The following is an 18651-nucleotide window of genomic DNA, read 5'->3' on the forward strand; positions in this document are numbered from 1 at the left end:
TCCGTCTGTCCGTCCGTTTCTACGCAAACTAGTCCCTCAGTTTTAAAGCTATCTGCTCGAAACTTTCCCAAAAGTTGTCTTTCTATTGCAGGTAGTATATAAGTCGGAACGAGCCGGATCGGGCGACTATATCATATAGCTGCCATATAACTGAACGATCGGAAAAGCCATAACTTTGGTGTTTTTAAAGATAAGAAGTTGGGACTTTCTATGGGTTTTATTTTTGGCCATTAAATCCGACCTACCGAATTTCAGAGGGATCGGACGACTATATCCTATAGCCGCCATATAACTGATTGATCGGAAATGCCATAACTTGGATGTTTGTAAAGTTAGGAAGTTGGGATTTTCTATGGGTTTTATTTTTGGCCAATCAATCGGACCTACCAAATTTCATAAGGATCGGCCGACTATATCCTATAGCTGCCATATTACTGAACGATTGGAAATGCCATAACTTTGGTGTTTTTAAAGTTAGGAAGTTGGGACATTTTATGAGTATTAAGAATACATCATATGAATAATTTTGACAAATATAATTTACAGAATATTCTGCAAGGGTATATCAACTTCGGCTCCGTCCGAAGTTAGCTTTCCTTTCTTGTTTTTTCTATAGTTCCGGAACACAAGTTTTAAACAAGCTGCCATAGGGACAATCGAAAATGGATTGAAAAATCTACATAGGTTTTTTATTTGCAAGAAAATATAAATAAATAAGGCCAAGAAATTTTAAGGAATATTTGTAATAATTGCAATGGTATAAAAACTAAAACTAAAGTTTGCATCCTTTCTTCTTTACACCTCAAATAAATACACCCCGAATATAGTCAAAAAATGTTTATAAACTTTTACTGAACATTTTTACTGAACATTAACTTGTCTTGAAAAAGTCTGGCTTGTCGTTCGCATTTTCGGCGTGGCCTTCCGGGCTTAAAATATGTTATATCTCCCTTTTTGACACTAGTGATTTCAAAACTAAATTCTCTTTTGTGGCACTGGCGATATCAGCGTTATCTGCTTTATTTTAAGGAGAATAATTAAAATATATCCTGTGCTTAAACAGTTACAGGGAAGTAAGACGAAAGATGTACCTTGTTTATAACGATTTTGATAGGTAGTGCTTCGCGCCCATTGCATAATTTTAGGCCTTCATAAGTTATCTGTGAATATATATATTTTTTCTAATAGCAGTGTTTTATTTTCATCGTGGACAGTCTTTAAATTGTATAAATAACCTTGGCTTTAGTTTTATCATTTATGGTATCTGTGAATATGAAAATCCATGTTCCACATTCTGCACAGTATAATAAAATATCGAATGTTGTTATTTCGTTCTCAATTCACAGTTCGTGATTAATAGCTCTTTTAACGTTTCTCACCAATCGTCCTAACATTATCGTTAATGACTGTTTATAGGAAAATAAATATACACCCGATCTTTGCACATCACTCCCTTCTCGTCCAAAATTGAATAGGTCATCCATAATTTACTTTCATTGCTATGCTAAATTCTTAATTGACTTGCACGCTCGCATTAGAAAAATATGGGCAGCTCGCCAAAAATTTGGCTTCGTAACATCGTAGTTATCTTATCTAGCTGATTTTAGGTGATTTAACCTTCAGCTACAGACTACAGATACAAACTACTATTAATTTGTCTGCGTTGGCTACTATGATATTTTTCTTACCAAATTCATTAAAGATTGCCAAAAATGATTGGAGACACATAGTTTCGCAGTTTTCAGGAGCCAATGCCATGTCATTTATAATTCTATACAGTCTATATTTTTATAGTTCCCGGAAAAGTTTCAGGAATGCTTTGAAGAAAACACCTCTTCAAATCAGCCAACTTTTTATACCCTTGCAGAGGGTATTATAATTTTTGTTAGGGGTTGTTGTGTATCGGGGCAGTGTACATTAGCGAATATTTTTTGGTAATCGAAGTAATTGTGAAATCAATTATGATCACTTTTCAAACAATAGACGAGCAATTTCCAAGTAAAACTACAGTTTGCAATTAAATTCAACAGCAATAAAAGTTTATTATTAACAACAATTTTCACAGAGTGTGCGAAGTTGGTTTGGGGAAACCATGCTCAATGGTTAGAAATTGGGTGGCAGGTAGGCATTGCCCGTGTGCGATCCGGAGACGCCGGAGGAAATGATCTGGCCTGCTCCAGTGCCGCCCACGGCGGACCCGGCCTCCAGGTGCCCATCACCGCCTCCCAGGGCGCCGATCACGGAGGTGACGGGGGCCACTCCCTCGTCGGTCAGCTGGCTGCTGCCGCCCAGGGCGTCGTACTGGGCCTGGATCTGCTGCTGGGCGTGGGCGGCCTCCTCGGCGGTCTTGTACTTGATGAAGAACACCTCGGGCTTGCTGGTGGAGCTGGCCTGCTCCACGACCTCGGCCTGCACGTCGCTCTCGCCCTTCTTGCTCAGCACGTAGATGACGGTCTTCTCCTCGTTGGCGGCGGGGCTGATCTTGATGGTCTTCCTGTTGTTGCGCTGGGGCGACTTGATGAACACCACGTTGTAGTTGCGCTTGGGCACGCCGACGGTGATGTGGCGCTCCTTGTAGTCCTCGGCCTCCTCGGGCGCGGAGTGGATGAAGAACCGCTTGGACACGATGGCCTGCTGCTGCTGGACCTGCTGCACCTGCTGCGCCTGCTGCACCTGGTGCTGGTGGTGGAGGGTCTGCACGGCCGGCTGCTGGTAGATGGCCTGCGGCTGCTGCTGGTGCTGCTGCACCTGGACGGGGGCCACCTGGGCGGCTCCCTGGAAGAAGGAGGCGCCGCTGCTGGTCGTGCTGAGGCCGCCGAAGCCGGACGGGCCGGGGTTGTAGTTGTAGCCCTGGGGCGCGGCCAGCGCCATGGCGGAAAGGCACAGGACCTAATGAGCGATAAAAGAGGATTAGTCCGGTAATTAGTCGACGTCCCCCATCCGCCTTACAATGAATCCACGCATCTCTAGACTTGGTTGAGCTGGTTGAGTGGGGCTGGGAGGATTGAGGTTGTACTTCCTTAGTGGTTCGTAGTGAACTGTATGACTACTGGGTTTCTCGCGCGGCTTTTATACATAACTCGCATTTCCAACTCCGACGCCGGCACTCGTCTTCTGCTCTTCTTTGCCATTCACCTTCGAGCCAGCCCCTTCGCATCCCTCATTAAATGGCGAGACTTGCTTGTAGTTGCTGGCAATACATGGCCAATTAGCGTGGTTCCCCCAGCAGAGTCTTTGTTGTGGCGCTTAATTGTTAGCCCCGATACTCCGATCCACCAGCCACAAGACACCGATACCCCGATGCGGTCATTACGTTGCGAGTCTGCGTTTGCTTTTTGGCCAGTGACCATCGCTGCACGGTGCGTCGATTAAATGGTATTAGAGGTGTAATTGCATAAGCACTTAATATATTTTAATCCAGCACGGAGCTACATAGGAACTGTAGCACTAATCCCGATAGCTAACTCCCCGTCGTCTGGGTTCCTGGTAAGCTGGTCATGTCCAAAGAAGCTCCCAAACTCCGCCACTGATGCGCGTTGTCAGGCTTAATTAATGACCCGCCGAGCGCAATATTTGCCCGGCTCTTTCAAACCGATCGTTTCTTCACCGGCTGCAACGCAGTTCATTTATCATGTCTGGCGGTCAGTCTTCGCTTTCTTGGGGATAAATACCCCTTTGATTATGTCTTCAAAGCGTTTTGTCCACGTTTGTGCACTGAGGTCTTCGCCGTGCCAAATGCGCTGTACCCTTTGAACACTTGCCGTTGCCATTGGTGTAATGAGCCGTTTACATGAATGAACCCGAATCGGTTGGTCTCTCCAAAGTGCTGACCTCAGTCTTTGGGATGCCCTAATGAACATGCCATGTTCGGTCTTCATTTACCCATTTCAGGCCAAGTCAAAATCGATTTTGAAGACGGGTCTGGTGCAAGAGCTTTTACTCTAACCGACGACCTGAAGACAGCAAGCTGTTGCGGAAATCATAGATGTGTATATCGGCCCCACAAGTTCTGGGAAGCACATCACAGATGATGCCTGCTTTCATCGTTTTGTGGTAACGTACCATGGAAATTAATGTAGCACCTTCGCTTTCTATTTTAAAAGCTCTTAACAATACAAATGGTTTGTAATTGCTTTAATTATATTTGGGTATTAACTATTATAAACTTTCATCTCAGCCATTTCCGATCTCTATTATTACAAACAAACAATTTTCAATTAATTCAATTTTTGTATCGTATATTTTGCGGTGTATACAAGATTTATAAATCATTCAAATCGACAAGGTTATTATGACTATCAAACCACCTGAGAGATCAAAATAGGACCTAATAATAAAATGGATCTTCCAATATCAAATTAAAAAAAAAACATTCTCAAACATACATTTCGACAGCGTAACACCAATGGTCTCCATTCGGTCATTAACGCTGATCCGTTGACTTGGACCCAAAAGGTCTATTCTCTAAAATTCTAGGTTGTAGACGAACCCAAAGGCGATCATTATTGTGGTACGTCCGGAACGACACCAACCGTAGGGATCTAAATACACTACATGTCAATGAAAAAATTAAAACAAAAAACCTGTGTAAATAATTGGGGGTATTAAACTCCGTGACAGTTAGTTAATGTTAGTGCTTTAAGTCAGATTTGTAAGCTTATTGCTAGTCACTCTATTAGCTGAAATAACAAAAGCAAAGTCAAAATAACGTATCCTTTCAAATGAGAATGAACCACTAAGCAGCAAGTAAAAGGAAAGTTACATGCATTTGGGCCAAAGTATGCAACAGCTGGAAGGCTGTGTTTCTGTTTATTTGTACATACATACGTATGACAATTGATAAACGTGAGCTTTATAAGACAGAGAATAACGGTATAACATGCAGACTATTGTAAAGCCCATGTGGGAGCGTTTTGTTTGTCTGGCCAACACTACTTGTATCTATACCTTAAACCTCTTAAAGTGGACTAAAATTCTTTTTGGAAAAGGGCATCTTCCGTGAAATAGGGTTAAAAATTTAGAAAAATAATAACTGGTATTATTAAATGTTGTATGTTAATACCAAATATTTTTACATTTGAAGTTTGCTTTTTAATTAACTGTTTTAAATAAAAATTATATTCATCTTATCGGCTTTAAAGATTTATCTCTTTTAAGAGCAGTTTTACTTGAATCATTATATCGAAGAAATTTCCAAACGCGAGTTAAGCCTCAGGAACTCCAAGTGGAGTTTGACTAGCTTCAATAAGTATTCAGAATTTGACATTACTAAATATTATATATTTCAAAAGCTTAGTTATCACCCCGAATTCATCAAGTCTCTTGCGGACCAGCAAATCGGTCATGGTCCGTCAATAAAAACTTGTTTTTGTGCTTAGGATTAAGATTTCTGCCATCTAAAAAACAAATTTTCATCATTGCTATTCGATCATGGAATCGAATCCCAACTCTCTTAAAAATATTCATATAAATCAAAATATCTTTTTTGATGTTTTTTTGCTTATAACTCATCGAATACAAAAATTTTAGAAACTTGGCTACAGGTCGTAAATCCAAAAAAAACCGAAAAATTTTTTAATATTTAAAATAGTTTTACTTGAAATAAAAGTAATACTTTGTAACTTTTTGAATCTGTTTCATATGTTCCAGCTTACTTTCTGAAGAGTGATTAAGTATTCCTTTAAGACATTTTATCAAGTAATATGCGAGAATCTTTTCCAAGTTTTAAGAGTCTTTAACTAAAATAAAATCTTAACTTTTTAGTTTTTAAATATTTATGCAGCTTTGAGAGTATTACTCCAGAACGATTGAGGATAAAAACTAACCTTAAAAACAGAAAAAGTTAAATAGCGTTTGAAGTTATTCGGCTTGCCGTAGTTTGTATACCCTTGCAGTAGACTACTTTTCGATTTATATGCCTATATTACTAAATCAATGAAGCTATGTCGATTTTGCTCTGCATTTTGCCATCGTTTTTATTGTTGTCCGATTTTGACAAAACTAAAAGCGTAATTCCGATATAGTAAATAATTATTATATTTCAAATAATATAAATAAATATAAACATAAGTATAAAAACTTTTTTATTTTTATTTGCAAACTTTTGATTTTTCAATGGGAGATTTATTATATATGTCCGATTTTAATTTACCAAAGATAAAAACAAATTAAAAACTTACATACAACCTGCGGACGGACGGATGGACGGACTGACGGACTGACGGACGGAAAAACAAACTGAGAGACGGACATGGCTAGATCGACTCTCCTGGTGATGCTGATCAAGAATAATCAAGAATGTGTCGTTCTCTGCGTTGCAAACTTTTGAATGAAATTAAAATACCCTCTGTAAGGGTATAAAAACACAAAAAAACACGTAAATCAGTGCAAATTCCATTCGAATTTGTTTGGAAGATATTTTTGTGAACAGCTATTAACTGCCTTTTTGATAACTCCTCACGTGAAAGCTTTTGTAAGTAAAAGCTAATTCATTCGATGTTCAAACCATCTCTTAGTAAAAACTTTGAGAAAAGTTAACTTTAAGCTTTTGCTTATGCTTATGCTGTTTGAGAACGGAATATGAACACAAATGGCTTTCCAAATCTTAAAGGATTGAATTTGATATACCTCATGCAGCTGAAAATTAAAAACTAATAAAATAAATGTAAATGATAATAATATTATTAATTGGGCTTAAAGAAAAATGAGTTAATTTCCTATTAAATCAAACCATTGGGTGCCCATTATCAAGCAATCGGCAATAATTTGCTATGGGATAGCTCCGCCAATTTATTATTGTTTGGCTTCGGTATTTCTATAATATTTTAATTATTTAATTCAATCTGTATGTGTATACCTCCGTGGGCTAGTGTTAGCGCCATAAGCCTTGACCATGTTGATCTCCAGCATACGAAAAGAAAGAGAAATTAATGGAGTTTGAAATAGGAACGGGCGAGAGCTGTAAGCGAAGTACATTTGTGTGGTGTATCTAAAGAGTGTGCCAAAAAAGTCGCGGACGCGGTGTTAATACCATTGCGTAACTCCGTAGGCAAAGACGCTTTTATCTTTTGTCTAAAGCATTGAGATAGGAAACAGCGGCAGGAGCTGGTGATGCTCACAATTTGCCTATGGTTACGCCCCCACAGCTCACATATGAACGGATGGCTTGCATAACCTGTCGGTCATAATTGTGATGCCGCAGTATTTGCGTACTCGTAACAGATTGAAGAAGAAACGCACGCCACTCGGTCATTTGAAGGGATTGTGTTTCATCTTGACCCCCGCGCTACCATTTGTCTTTTGATAAATCCCCAGTCATATATCAAAACATCACCATCACTCATTTCGCAGGCATTGCCCACTGAAAATATGACCCACATCTTCATAGGCTATGATGGACACTGATTAAAGCATCAAGTCTTGTCTGATGCTAACAGCTGGTTGGCGAAATTGCCTTAAATGCTTACCAAAAAGAGGTACCTCAAGCCCATATCACAGTCATCTGTATTTCCACGTTTAAATTATGCAACTGTGATTGGTTTGATCGAAATGAATCTGCGCTCTCAACCAAATGATCCGACAGCTTGGATAATTGGGTCATCGGAAATCAAAGCAATTTATAAAAATCATAAAGACATGGCCAAAAAATCAAAGCTGTTCGAGTTGACGCCATTCCTAATGAGACTATCGTGTGATTAGTGCAAGCTGCGATTCAAGATTTTGCTTAGCAGAGGTTCGTCAATTATGACCGGCCGTCAACAAATCCGAATATCTGCAATCACGAACCCGATGAAAGCCAGCGAAATGGTTGGCCCAACAAATCTCGCCGTGTGAGTCTTTTCATGCATATACTATATCTATCACATTTGACTTCCGGCTGGACGGCTCTTTCGACTCGGACTTAAGTTTTGGAGCCAAATCATGACGCAGGGCTTTGCAGAGCTCGAGAGCTTTAGGGTTTTCGGTGACTTCCCAAAAGTTACCGCTACCTCAAGGTTGTCTAAAAACGCAAGCGAGTTTGTAAAGATCGGCGGCTCGGTGGTCGGTCTTCGTTCACATTTTCGTGTGGTTTGAGACGCATTTGTGGTTTCAGTTTCATTTAAAGTCTTCGTCTCATCATCACAACTTTTTCGTAAGCGACATTTTCGAGTCGGCGGCATATAAGTCTGGGCGGCCAGTGATTAGCATTTAGTTGAATTTTGATTGCCAAGGGACCGGTGTCGTCAACCCAATCGGAAATGCATTTCATTATAGTAAGATATCCCGGATACCTGCCCTTCTGTGCCAGCACACTAGAGTAATGCCGTCCTCTTTTAGGTATCGTGCCTCCTAGGCCTTGCAGCAGCCATTCCGCAGGGATACAACTACCAGGCCCAGCAGCAGCTGCAGCTGCCCGCCATTCCACAATTCGCCAGCTTCGCGGAGCAGTCGCTGCTGCAGCAGGCGCTCCAGGCTCCACGGGTGCAGCAGGTCCTGTCCGGAGGAGAGGTGGCCACTTCCTACTCTACCTCATCCCAGCAAAGCCAGGCCTCCGTCTACCAACAGCAGCCGACGCAGCTTAGCGGAAACCTGGCGTACAAGGCGCCGCCCCAGACATTCCAGACCTACCAGCCGCAGCCCCAACAGCAGCCACAGCAGCACCTCGTCTCCAAGGACATCTACGTGCATGTGCCACCCGCGGAGGAGCCCGAGGAGCGCTATCCCCAGCCCGTGCTTCCGCCCGCACCCCCGCGCAAGCACTACCGCATCGTGTTCATCAAGGCGCCGACGCCCAGTGCCACCAAGACGGCCCTGCGCATCAAGCAGGCCCCCGTGGAGGAGAAGACCATCATCTACGTGCTGACCAAGAAGCCGGACCCCCTGGACCTGCAGACGGCCATCGAGGAGATCGCGCCCAAGCAGCCCAGCAAGCCGGAGGTCTTCTTCATCAAGTACAAGACCCAGGAGGAAGCTGCGCATGCGCAGCGCACCATTCAAGGTGAGCAGCACCCACATCGATCTGATGGCGTGAGACACTCTTGAATAGCTCATCAGTATGCATAAGACTTTTATTGCTGGTATTTGCGGATCTTTGGCCGTATTCGACCACGTCATTTGCCTATGTCCGCGACTAAGGCGGACTTGGCCAACATATTGATTGGGGGTTATCCCACCCATACTAACGGAGTTCCGTCTTCTTTCAGCGCAATATGACCAACTGGGCGGCACTTCACAGGTCTCCGACGAGGGAGTCGCTCCTGTCACGTCAGTGATCGGCGTTCTGGACAACCAGCGGCAAAGTGGAGCTCCGATCGGAAATCTCGCGGGCGCCCTGGTGAACAACTACCTGCCCGCCAATCTGCGCACTTAGCCAAATGGCATTAGCGTGAAAGAACTGTCGTACTTTTAAGTATTCCACCTTTGTATATATACTATTTAGATAAATAAATTTGATCATTTGACAACTCTCCGATGATAGTAATCCGAAACTGTAACAATATTCGAATGAAAGGGATTGGAGCACGATGAAAACGTGTTTAGCCACAAATTTGTCAAAACGATTTCATATGGCCCATATTACCACATCCATTAGTCCAATGATCAATGACTGCGAAGAGAGCAGCGAGGGAACCGGTCGCTTGAATTAGCATATGATTTGTCTTACATAACAGCGATTAAGCAACATGAAAACTTGACTATACGGGCTGCTGCTAACTGATAATATAGTCTGTGTAATCTTTCCTAAGAGAAAGATATCATGCATTTTTACATAACTTGCTAAATGACCATAATTAGCATTTCAAAAACTAAGTTACTTAAGATACAAAGAGTTTTCCTTATGGAGATTAAAGTCATCTCAACCTAAAGTTCATTTAAATGTTTTAAAAACATTGCCAAACAATAAAGATTAACTACGACCACTAAGAACACATTAGGCTTTTGGATTAAAATGTTTCTTTATTTCTGTCGGCACTCGCATTTACAATAAATTAAAATGAGCTACAATAGGGTGGTTGAAAAATGAAGGCGATAGTATGGGGACTAGATACGCCCTATTTGAAAGTCTTGGCCGGCACGTACTTCCTGGATGGCACGGAGGGCACAAACGAGGAGGTCTGCTGGACAAAGGAGCTCTGCTGCTGGATTCCCTGGCTCACGACCGGCAGCTGCACGATGGACTGCGCCTGGGGCTGGCTGATGGTGGTCACCTGGGCCTGCTGCTGGGGCGCAAAGCTGCCCAGGTTGAGGGCGCCACTCGAGACGCTGGTGATGGGGGCCACGCCCTCGTCCGAGATGTGGGTGGCGCCTCCCAGGGCATCGTACTGGGCCTGGATCTCCTGCTGGGCGCGCTGGGCCTCCTCCTGGGTCTTGTACTTGATGAAGTACACCTCGGGCTTGTGCACCTTGGCCTCGGACTGGGTGACCTGCAGCTGCTGCTGGATCTCGGTGAGGTCGGGCTTCTTGGAGAGCACGTAGATGACGGTCTTCTCCTCGTTGCTGGACTGGGCCCGCTTCAGAGCGGCGGCGGTGTACTTCAGGTTCTGGGACGGCGCCTTGATGAACACGATGCGGTAGTTCTTGCGGATGGGCACGCTCTCCAGCTGGGGCTCGTCCTGCCGCAGCTCCTCCGTCTCCTCGGGTGCAGAGTGGATGTAGATGTCCTTCGTGACGATCGCAGGCCGTTGCACGTACTGGGTCTGCAGGATTTGCTGCGGCTGCTGAAGCTGCTGAAGCTGCGGCTGCTGCTGGTAGACGATCTGCTGGGGCTGCTGCTGCTGCACAGTGCTGATCAGGTTCTGCTGGGGCAGGGCACTGATCAGGGTCTGCTGGGGCAGGGCGAGGGGCAAGGGAGCAGGAGCAGGAGCAGGAGCAGGGGCGGAGACGATGTTCTGCACAGATTGAATGGCTGGCTGCTGGGCCTGGACACTGATCTGCGAGAGGGCCGGGATGCCGGCCCCTGCGTATATTCCACTGGGCGAGAGGGGTGTCTGCGGACGGAGGTTGCCGATGGGCAGGGCGGGCAGCTGGGGCTGGTACTTGTATCCCTGGGGAGCGGCTGCGGTGAGGGCCACTAGGCACTGCAAGGACAATGTCGGGAGTTAGCCGCTGGGAGGGCATCTTTGGCAGAGAGCCAATTCCTTACCATTAGAACGACGAACTGCTTCATTTTCACTTTGGACTGTTTGAGCTGCAAAGGTCGACTGATGCCCTGCCTACAAAATAGCTATGTTTTTATATCTGACCAACTTGATTCGTTTTCCCCAAAGAAAGAAAATATTTTAGGCACTACCATAAAACGTCTGAATCTATTATGAATATGTAACTTACCACGTTAGTCGGTTGCCAAATCACGGATCCATATGCGAAGATGCAGTGGCTGAATAGTCCGGGATCTTATCTAACTCGGCGCCCAACATGGACACCAACGCCGTGTTCATATTTAAATAATCGTCTTATGTGCCCCATTGTCAACGCTGAATATAATAAAATGCAAAATATTAATAGGTGAAGCGCCGCTTGGATTGAAAAACCTGGGATACAGAAAGAAAGTAATTTGTATGCATGGAATCAATACACACAAAACTGTGGGGAACGATCTGCATTCATTATCATCTGATGATATGTGTAGGGCGACGTCGATGTCGATGGAACTGTAGCTTCAAAATTTGCTCGGTCGTAAATGCATATATTAATTTGTGGACAATATCGTGAATATATTAAAAGGAAGCAAAAAACACAAACAACATTAAAAACAAACGCACTTTACAAAGAAAGCTCTTTTTGGCCTGCTCTGGGCTTTAATAGAATTCTAATAAATATTTTTAAATCGCCTTCAGGACCTATTAAAATGTATTGACATAATTGACATTGTAATTGTAATATTTTATATTTAACTAGTTAATTGTAAAAATTACCTTTCCCGACCTAGTCGTAACGGTAGTTGTACTCTCTAAACTTGTTGCTTGTTAAAATTCAATTGGTATTAAAAGCCGTGCTGTTAAAAATAACTCAAGAAAGGCAACGAAAATAAATAAATATCGCTTAAATTTAAAAAATATTTCTCACGAGTGAAGGAAATTAAATATCACATTTGGATTTGCCAAGAAGAAAATAAATTAGTTTTACTGACGGCATTTAAATATGAACCTTATCCGAACAAAGAATAAAGAAAAATTCATTACAGATAAAAAATGGATTTGCGCATTTGCTTTCATGGTTATTACTTTATCCCAAAATTTAAGAAACGGGAAATAGATTTTTTAGTATTGGCGTACGAATCTTAATGAGGTAATAAAAACTTTGAGACTTAAAAAATATTTTGTTTGTTCTCTTTGAGGTACAGTCAACTAATTGTAATCAAACACCAAATTAGGCAAAGAAAATCGATATATACGAACATTAAACCAAATAGTTTTAATGACCGCTATAAGATATTGACATCCTTCCCTCGCCTAAAATAAGTTAACTTCAATTGAACACCGTCTTGAAAATATACCTTCTCTTATTACAAACGTCTGACCAAATTAAAATACCTTCCGAAATTAATTTCGTTAGCACTTTTAATGAATATTTCAATAGAATCCATTACGTCAGAATTTCCACAAAATAAAGTTCAATTCTTTTGTAAATTTAAAAACATGGCATCTTGTGTGCCTTTTGAATATTTTTTTAAAACGACTAAGTTTTACGTTCAAAAGTAAGTAATTTCACTAAATTAAATATATTAAAGATACCCGAACTAGTTTTAGATCGTAAAACTTTATAAAAAATTTAAACTGTATTCAAATCGGATAAGTCTATCTTGCCGCAGCCATAGCAATTAACGGTCGAAATGTAAATACATTAAAACAAATTGCACAAAATGTTGTAATTTAGAAATACCTACTGAGAGCCTACTAAAATAAGTTCACCAGCATTGGCTGTCTAGACTTGTTTTTATTTACAATTAGCTACATACAGATTACACTAGTGTTCTTAAATCTAAAACTTTCGGCTGGGGGGTGGCAAGTAAGCGCTGGTAGATGGTGCACTTAGACCGCCAGCAGTGCCGTCGACAGGTGGCACATAGGAGGAGGTACTCTTGGAGGCAAAGTCCAAGACAGGTCCCGATCCGGCGTTGTGGTTGCTGGAACTGCCCGGCAGCAAGTCGTACTGGGCCTGAATAGTCCGCTGGGCGTTCTCCGCATCGTCCTGGGTGCGGTACTTCACAAAGTGGACTTCGGGCTTGTGGTTGGTCTGCTGTTTGATCTGGTTGAGCTTAGTGGTCAGCTCGCCAATGTCCGCTTGCTTGTTGAGCACGAAGATGGCGGTGCGGTCCTCGGACGCAGAGGTGGCCAGCTGGAGCGCCGCCTGCTCCAGACCCTTGTTCTCGGGACCCTTGATGAACAGCACCCGGAGGTTCTTCTTGAGCAAGTTGGCGATCTGCTCGTTAGAGTGGCCGCTGTCGAACTCCTGCTCCGGTGCGCTGTATGTGAAGAACTCCTTGGTGAACTCGTTGGCAGGGACTATGGGCTCGGAGAGCTGGGCAGATCCGGTGCTGGGTCCAGATATCAGACCTCCGTGCCCGTCTCCGGCCTGCGACACTGGAGTGTAGTCGTACTGACCACGTGCCACAGCCAGGAGGCATATCATCTGAAAAGGTGGATGTGGGTGGTCACTAAAATAACAAGAATAAATCACAAGAATCCCACCAGAAAAGCGCGCATACTGAGTATGTATTTGTAGGTGCGCACCAGGAGGCTGGGTAGATGACTTGTGTGGACTGTGCAGCGGATGGGCTTCCTTTGCCCAATACTGCATCTCGTCGCCGCTTTTATACGTGATTGCTGCACTGGAGTTTCCGATGCAAATGTGCATTCCACAGCATTGCGCAGATGGCGATTTGGAAATTCGATCACCTCGTTGGTAGGCGAGTTGCAGCTAAGACGCCCAAGCATTTTTAATTAGATCAAATAGTTTACACATTTGTAGGGTGGAGGATATGTAAATCTATTCAAATGAGGTAGTCGTCGGATTGTCCAATTCCAGATCCATTGACCCGGGGTATTCCCCGCTCAGAGTGCATCTTGCGTAAAAGACAAATTATTTCTAGCATAACAAAATGTTAACTCTACTTTTTTTGGTCTAATTATTACTTGAGTAGATAAGTTAATTCATTTCTTGGACAATACATATTGTAATAGTTTGGTTTAAAATGTGGTTTAAAGTCAATTGTCAATTTTTTGGGATCAGTTTGATCTTAAATGAGTCTATTTACACTTAAAAAGATAATTTATCATTAAATTGGTTGAATTTGCTAAGCTTTCGATACGTTAGCCCTGTAGTATAACGATTAAAATGCCAGGTCAGAAATCTGATCTGATTCTTGATCAGCACCCCAAGATTTTTTTTCAGTTTGCCAGTGGCTTACAGTAAGACACCAAAAAAAATTTTTTTATTGCAATACGTATCATAAAAGAAAAAGTAAGTGTGTAAATTGATATTATATTAAATTATATAAAATAAGTGATAACGCTTTCTTAGAGTTTACCGACTTAACCAACCACAGCAGCTAAAAACAAAAAGTATTGGGTTGTTTCATGCAGGTTTGGCAAGATATCTTATATTGGGTTCGTTTTAAAAATTGATAAAACTACGATGTCTTGAATTAATATAGGTCGTAATATATATATTTTTCAGGAGAGGATATCGACGGAAAAAGGAACTGTTCAACTATTGTTATTAAACTTTTAGGTCGATAGATCTTCAGTGTTTAATCAAAATCATAGATACTTACTCAAAAACACGGTCTAATTAGTAGATTTACCCACCTTTCCACCGTTTAACAAATAAGACCTGTATTAAATCCAAAGTGTTTTTGTTATAATTCTCATATACTAACACCATTTTTAAACAAGAATTGGATGTGATTAATATTATTTTCGGGTCATTGCTTACAATAATCATAACCTGTTTCATAAAAAAATACATCAAGTTGAGCAATGAGTTCACACAAATTAAAGCAAATTTGGTTTGATTTTTCTTATTGAATACTCATTTTTTATGATATATATAAAGTCGACTGCCGCCTTCATTGATTTAACGGTCACTTGATTGATTATTTTTAAGTATTGTTATTTCAAGCCAATTCTGCAAGCAAAAAATCCGTCCGTGTCACACAACTTGTAAAGGTTTTTATTATGTTTGGTTCAAATTATTATTATTAAATTATTTACTCAAAGTTCAAAAGGTTTCTAAGACACTGAGATTTGACACTTGATTTGAATTTGGTTGAAAGAGACAACTGGAATACCTCCTTTTGAAGCCCGAGTATGGAATTCTTATTTATTTTCTCGGTTTTCCAATTCATTGCTAAAAATAGTTCTATAAATAAAATAATACTTATGTGAACACAAGGCCATTTTTATAGAAAAACTGCTAATAAAATCGGCTTACATTATCACATATATAAGTACAAAAATAAAAAATTTTTGAACAATACTGATAAAAATATCTATATTTTTTTAAAGTAATAAAATGTTTTATTTATTAGATTAAATTTTCTTTGCCCTTTTTCTTTACATATTTATTATATGTTGTATTTCAAATTACCTGTAAAAAATTTAACAAATATTTTTTGTAGAAAAGTAATTTTTGTAATTGATTATTTTTCCATAAAATAATAAGTTTACTCTAGGATAATTTTTTTAAATTTTATTTTAAATTGTAAAGTTATACAGGTCCTTATTTTTGTCCTACACTATATGACCAACAACAATTTATTCCACATTTTGTATAAATTTCATGCTGCTGCATGAACATCAATGAAAATTTTTTAAAAATGTCTATATTGCATTTTATTGCATTTCTTTCTACAAAAATAATTAAAAATTTGTTAAGCTTTTGATTTTAACTGACAATAACAAAACCTCATCCAGTTTTAAGTCGGTAAAAAAACAACTTAAACTTATGAATAAGTTTATGCATCAGATCAAAAGCCATGAGACAGCAATACGACGGAAAATCAGAGATCGTTCGCTATAATTCGAAAACGTGTTTAATATAATACAGTATATACAGTAAACGTCCAGGGCAATGAACTTCTCGAATATTATTATAGTTACGACTAGCAAAATAAAATATAAAGTTTTAGACAAAACAAATTGATATTTTATTAATATTATAAAACATATAAAAATTAATCTTCTTAATTTATACTCTTAGAGGTTAATAATAAGAATGTTCTCTCTTTCGAGTGATCACTGATCATTAGTTAGCCTTATATACAAGTTTTTCAAGTTCACATTTGCAAATTATCACAATGTTAGGTGAAGATGGTTTCACGATATAAAAGAGACGTAGGCTTCAGGCGCGAGGCTTAGTCTTTTTCGAGGTCTGCGACAGAATGAAGACCATCAGCGTAAGTTTAAATAGTTTAAAGAGTGGAAAGGTTACTAATACGTTGCCAAACTGTGTATTCAGTTTTTAATGTTGTTCGCCCTGCTGGCCATGGCCGTAGCGGCTCCCGCTCCATCCCCCGGTGATGACCCAACCGTATCCTTTCTGCGCTACTCGAACAACCAGGACTTGGAGAGCATTCAGAGGGCTATCATCGAACAATACGAACAGGTCGGAGGCACCACGCAAGTGCACGCACCGCAGGTGGCCAGAATCGTTAACCCACAAAGATTAAGAATCAACATTTAATGCTCTCCGAAAATAAATCGTTAATATTTGTGAGTTTAAATGTCCGCTGATAAGGCAGAGCGTCTTGGGCTTCTTGGGATTCACGGAACGGCAAAAGCTTTAGTCCGCTCCCGACACTCGACACGCTCGCAGGCCTTCGAGATGGATCGCACTGCGACTCTGTGTCTGATATCAATTTTCGGACTCTGGGGCTTGACCCCCACTCACTCCCAGCGACCGCCACCCCCTCCACCCCCGGATGGAATCGAGCCAGGGAACATTCGCTTTCCCATGGAGCGCGACATAGTCTTCCCGGGCTTTGGAGCCGGGCCAGACCAGCCGGAAGAGAAGAGGTGGTTTCGCATAACCGAATTTCAGTTCGACCGGGTGGAGAACCTGCCACGGCCCAAGCACTGGCACCACCCCCCGCCCCCCAGGCCGGGTCAGCCCTTTCCGCCGCCCCCGGGGGCTTCAAAAAGAAGAAAAACCAGCGACCCCGCATCTGTGAGCAGAGTAAGTGATTCGGGGCTTCGACCTGTGCGTCCATGAGTCATTGCCTGAGTTTGTCCCCAAGAATACTCCGAGTACGTGGAGCGCATCTTTCCCAACGACACGGCAGTGGCCGCCGATGCCAACGACGCAGACTTCGATGGACGGGTGCTAGCCCGGCCCGGTGAATACCCCCACATGGTACGGCCATTGGGAGCTGATAAGTCACCGCTGAAGCCCTAACCCAAACCCGTCGAATCTGTTTTCGCAGGCAGCTGTGGGCTTCGAGAGCGACGCAGGGCGAGTCGAGTACAAATGTGGAGGCAGCCTGATAAGCGAGAACTTCGTGCTCACCGCGGCCCACTGTACTTCAATATATGAGTGAGCATGCTAGTTAAGCCCATGACCCCTGACCCCAGATCCCATGACTGTGACTGTGACTGTACTTTGCCCCCAGGATGGCTCCCAAGTGGGTGCGTATTGGGGTCCTCAACCTAGCCATCGAGGAACGGACTGCGCAGAGCCAACTGCTTCGGATAGACGGGATTTTCACCCACCCCAAGTACAACAAGGATATGTACTACGACGACATAGCCCTGCTGAAGCTGGAACGGGAAGTGGTGTGAGTAACTCCACACTGGTCGTATTGGCCGCTATATTTGCTAACACGTTTCTGGTAGATTAACGGAGTACGTCAGACCCATTCGACTCTGGGTCTTCCCAGAGTTGCCCACGACGATTGCCTTTGCAATGGGCTATGGGGCCACGAACTTCGCCAAGGCCATGACGAACCGCCTCACGAATCTCAACCTGACCATTGTACCGAACGCAGAGTGCAACGCCGAGCTGCCGGCAATCGCGGAGACTCCTAATGGAGTTCTGGAAAGCCAGATATGCGCCCAGGACTACATTCTCAACCGGGACACCTGCCAGGGAGACTCGGGAGGTCCACTGCAACTTAATCTTCCGGGCCGTCGGCGGCGGCATAGAATCCACTATCACCTGATAGGCATCACCTCGTACGGAGTGTTCTGTCGCAGTAGCTATCCTTCAGTTTACACCCGAGTATCGTCCTTTTTAGACTGGATCGAACAAACTGTGTGGGCCGATCCCCTCTAGACTTCATAGAAGTGTAAACTCGAAATGCATGTAGTATTGTCATAGGTAAAACTAATAAATATCACCATGATTAACTGCTGGGGCGAATGTTAACACTCAGGAATACATAAGCAAGAGCACGGACGACTGCTAGCTAGAAAATCGAAGTGAAAAGACATACACTCCATGGTGCCGGAAACGACCATATATTACATTAGCCTATTTTTTATATTTTAATGGAATATTTCCGTTGGAATGATGAACATAAAGATTTCGACCGAAAAGAATGCTTTATGCTACAGATAACGAATAGTACTTATAAAATTTAGAAAAAGATGATATATAAAATGAATACGAAAAAATTGATGGGGAAAGGAATACAATTTTTATTGTAATTGAATAATTTAAAATATTTGATAT

At 42.1% G+C, this 18651-nt stretch overlaps 6 protein-coding genes across 6 annotated transcripts; 3 read left to right on the plus strand and 3 right to left on the minus strand.

The window, feature by feature from the left end:
• Positions 1 to 2017: 2017 nt before the first annotated feature.
• On the minus strand, positions 2018 to 3028 carry LOC108053304 (basic-leucine zipper transcription factor A). The gene is made up of 2 exons (XM_017135913.1): positions 2950 to 3028; positions 2018 to 2889 (listed from the first exon to the last, which is right to left on the minus strand). Exons 1-2 carry the CDS (start codon positions 2962 to 2964, stop codon positions 2104 to 2106), a joined length of 801 nt encoding a protein of 266 aa, XP_016991402.1. The 5' UTR covers positions 2965 to 3028; the 3' UTR covers positions 2018 to 2103.
• A 5030-nt stretch (positions 3029 to 8058) lies between these two features.
• On the plus strand, positions 8059 to 9467 carry LOC108040835. Its single transcript, XM_017118469.2, has 3 exons — positions 8059 to 8252; positions 8317 to 8977; positions 9183 to 9467. The coding sequence occupies exons 1-3, from the start codon at positions 8238 to 8240 to the stop codon at positions 9347 to 9349; spliced, it is 843 nt and encodes a 280-aa protein (XP_016973958.1). The 5' UTR covers positions 8059 to 8237; the 3' UTR covers positions 9350 to 9467.
• Positions 9468 to 9916: 449 nt separating this feature from the next.
• LOC108040816 (uncharacterized protein DDB_G0285291) lies at positions 9917 to 11184 on the minus strand. Its single transcript, XM_017118446.1, has 2 exons — positions 11123 to 11184; positions 9917 to 11057 (listed from the first exon to the last, which is right to left on the minus strand). Exons 1-2 carry the CDS (start codon positions 11144 to 11146, stop codon positions 10032 to 10034), a joined length of 1050 nt encoding a protein of 349 aa, XP_016973935.1. The 5' UTR covers positions 11147 to 11184; the 3' UTR covers positions 9917 to 10031.
• Positions 11185 to 12895: 1711 nt separating this feature from the next.
• On the minus strand, positions 12896 to 13772 carry LOC108040824. Its single transcript, XM_017118458.2, has 2 exons — positions 13671 to 13772; positions 12896 to 13611 (listed from the first exon to the last, which is right to left on the minus strand). The coding sequence occupies exons 1-2, from the start codon at positions 13683 to 13685 to the stop codon at positions 12961 to 12963; spliced, it is 666 nt and encodes a 221-aa protein (XP_016973947.1). The 5' UTR covers positions 13686 to 13772; the 3' UTR covers positions 12896 to 12960.
• Positions 13773 to 16347: 2575 nt separating this feature from the next.
• LOC108041525 lies at positions 16348 to 16705 on the plus strand. Its single transcript, XM_017119457.2, has 2 exons — positions 16348 to 16378; positions 16441 to 16705. The coding sequence occupies exons 1-2, from the start codon at positions 16364 to 16366 to the stop codon at positions 16663 to 16665; spliced, it is 240 nt and encodes a 79-aa protein (XP_016974946.1). The 5' UTR covers positions 16348 to 16363; the 3' UTR covers positions 16666 to 16705.
• A 76-nt stretch (positions 16706 to 16781) lies between these two features.
• Positions 16782 to 18608, plus strand: LOC108041529 (serine protease snake). The gene is given in 6 exon segments (XM_017119461.2): positions 16782 to 17107; positions 17110 to 17157; positions 17219 to 17334; positions 17405 to 17514; positions 17591 to 17755; positions 17814 to 18608. Coding segments are annotated over 6 exon segments (1179 nt in total). The 5' UTR covers positions 16782 to 16806; the 3' UTR covers positions 18253 to 18608.
• Positions 18609 to 18651: the final 43 nt, after the last annotated feature.

Source organism: Drosophila rhopaloa, unplaced genomic scaffold (assembly GCF_018152115.1).
Source record: "Drosophila rhopaloa isolate 14029-0021.01 unplaced genomic scaffold, ASM1815211v1 contig_155, whole genome shotgun sequence".
Classification (NCBI taxonomy): Eukaryota; Metazoa; Arthropoda; class Insecta; order Diptera; family Drosophilidae; genus Drosophila; species Drosophila rhopaloa.

Coding starts and splice junctions, on each gene's coding strand:
- LOC108040835 (XM_017118469.2), top strand. Junction 8,978..9,182: donor TGCGCAGCGCACCATTCAAG/GTGAGCAGCACC, acceptor GTCTTCTTTCAG/CGCAATATGACCAACTGGGC.
- LOC108040816 (XM_017118446.1), bottom strand. CDS start 11,146: ATGAAGCAGTTCGTCGTTCTAATG. Junction 11,058..11,122: donor AGCAGTTCGTCGTTCTAATG/GTAAGGAATTGG, acceptor TTGTCCTTGCAG/TGCCTAGTGGCCCTCACCGC.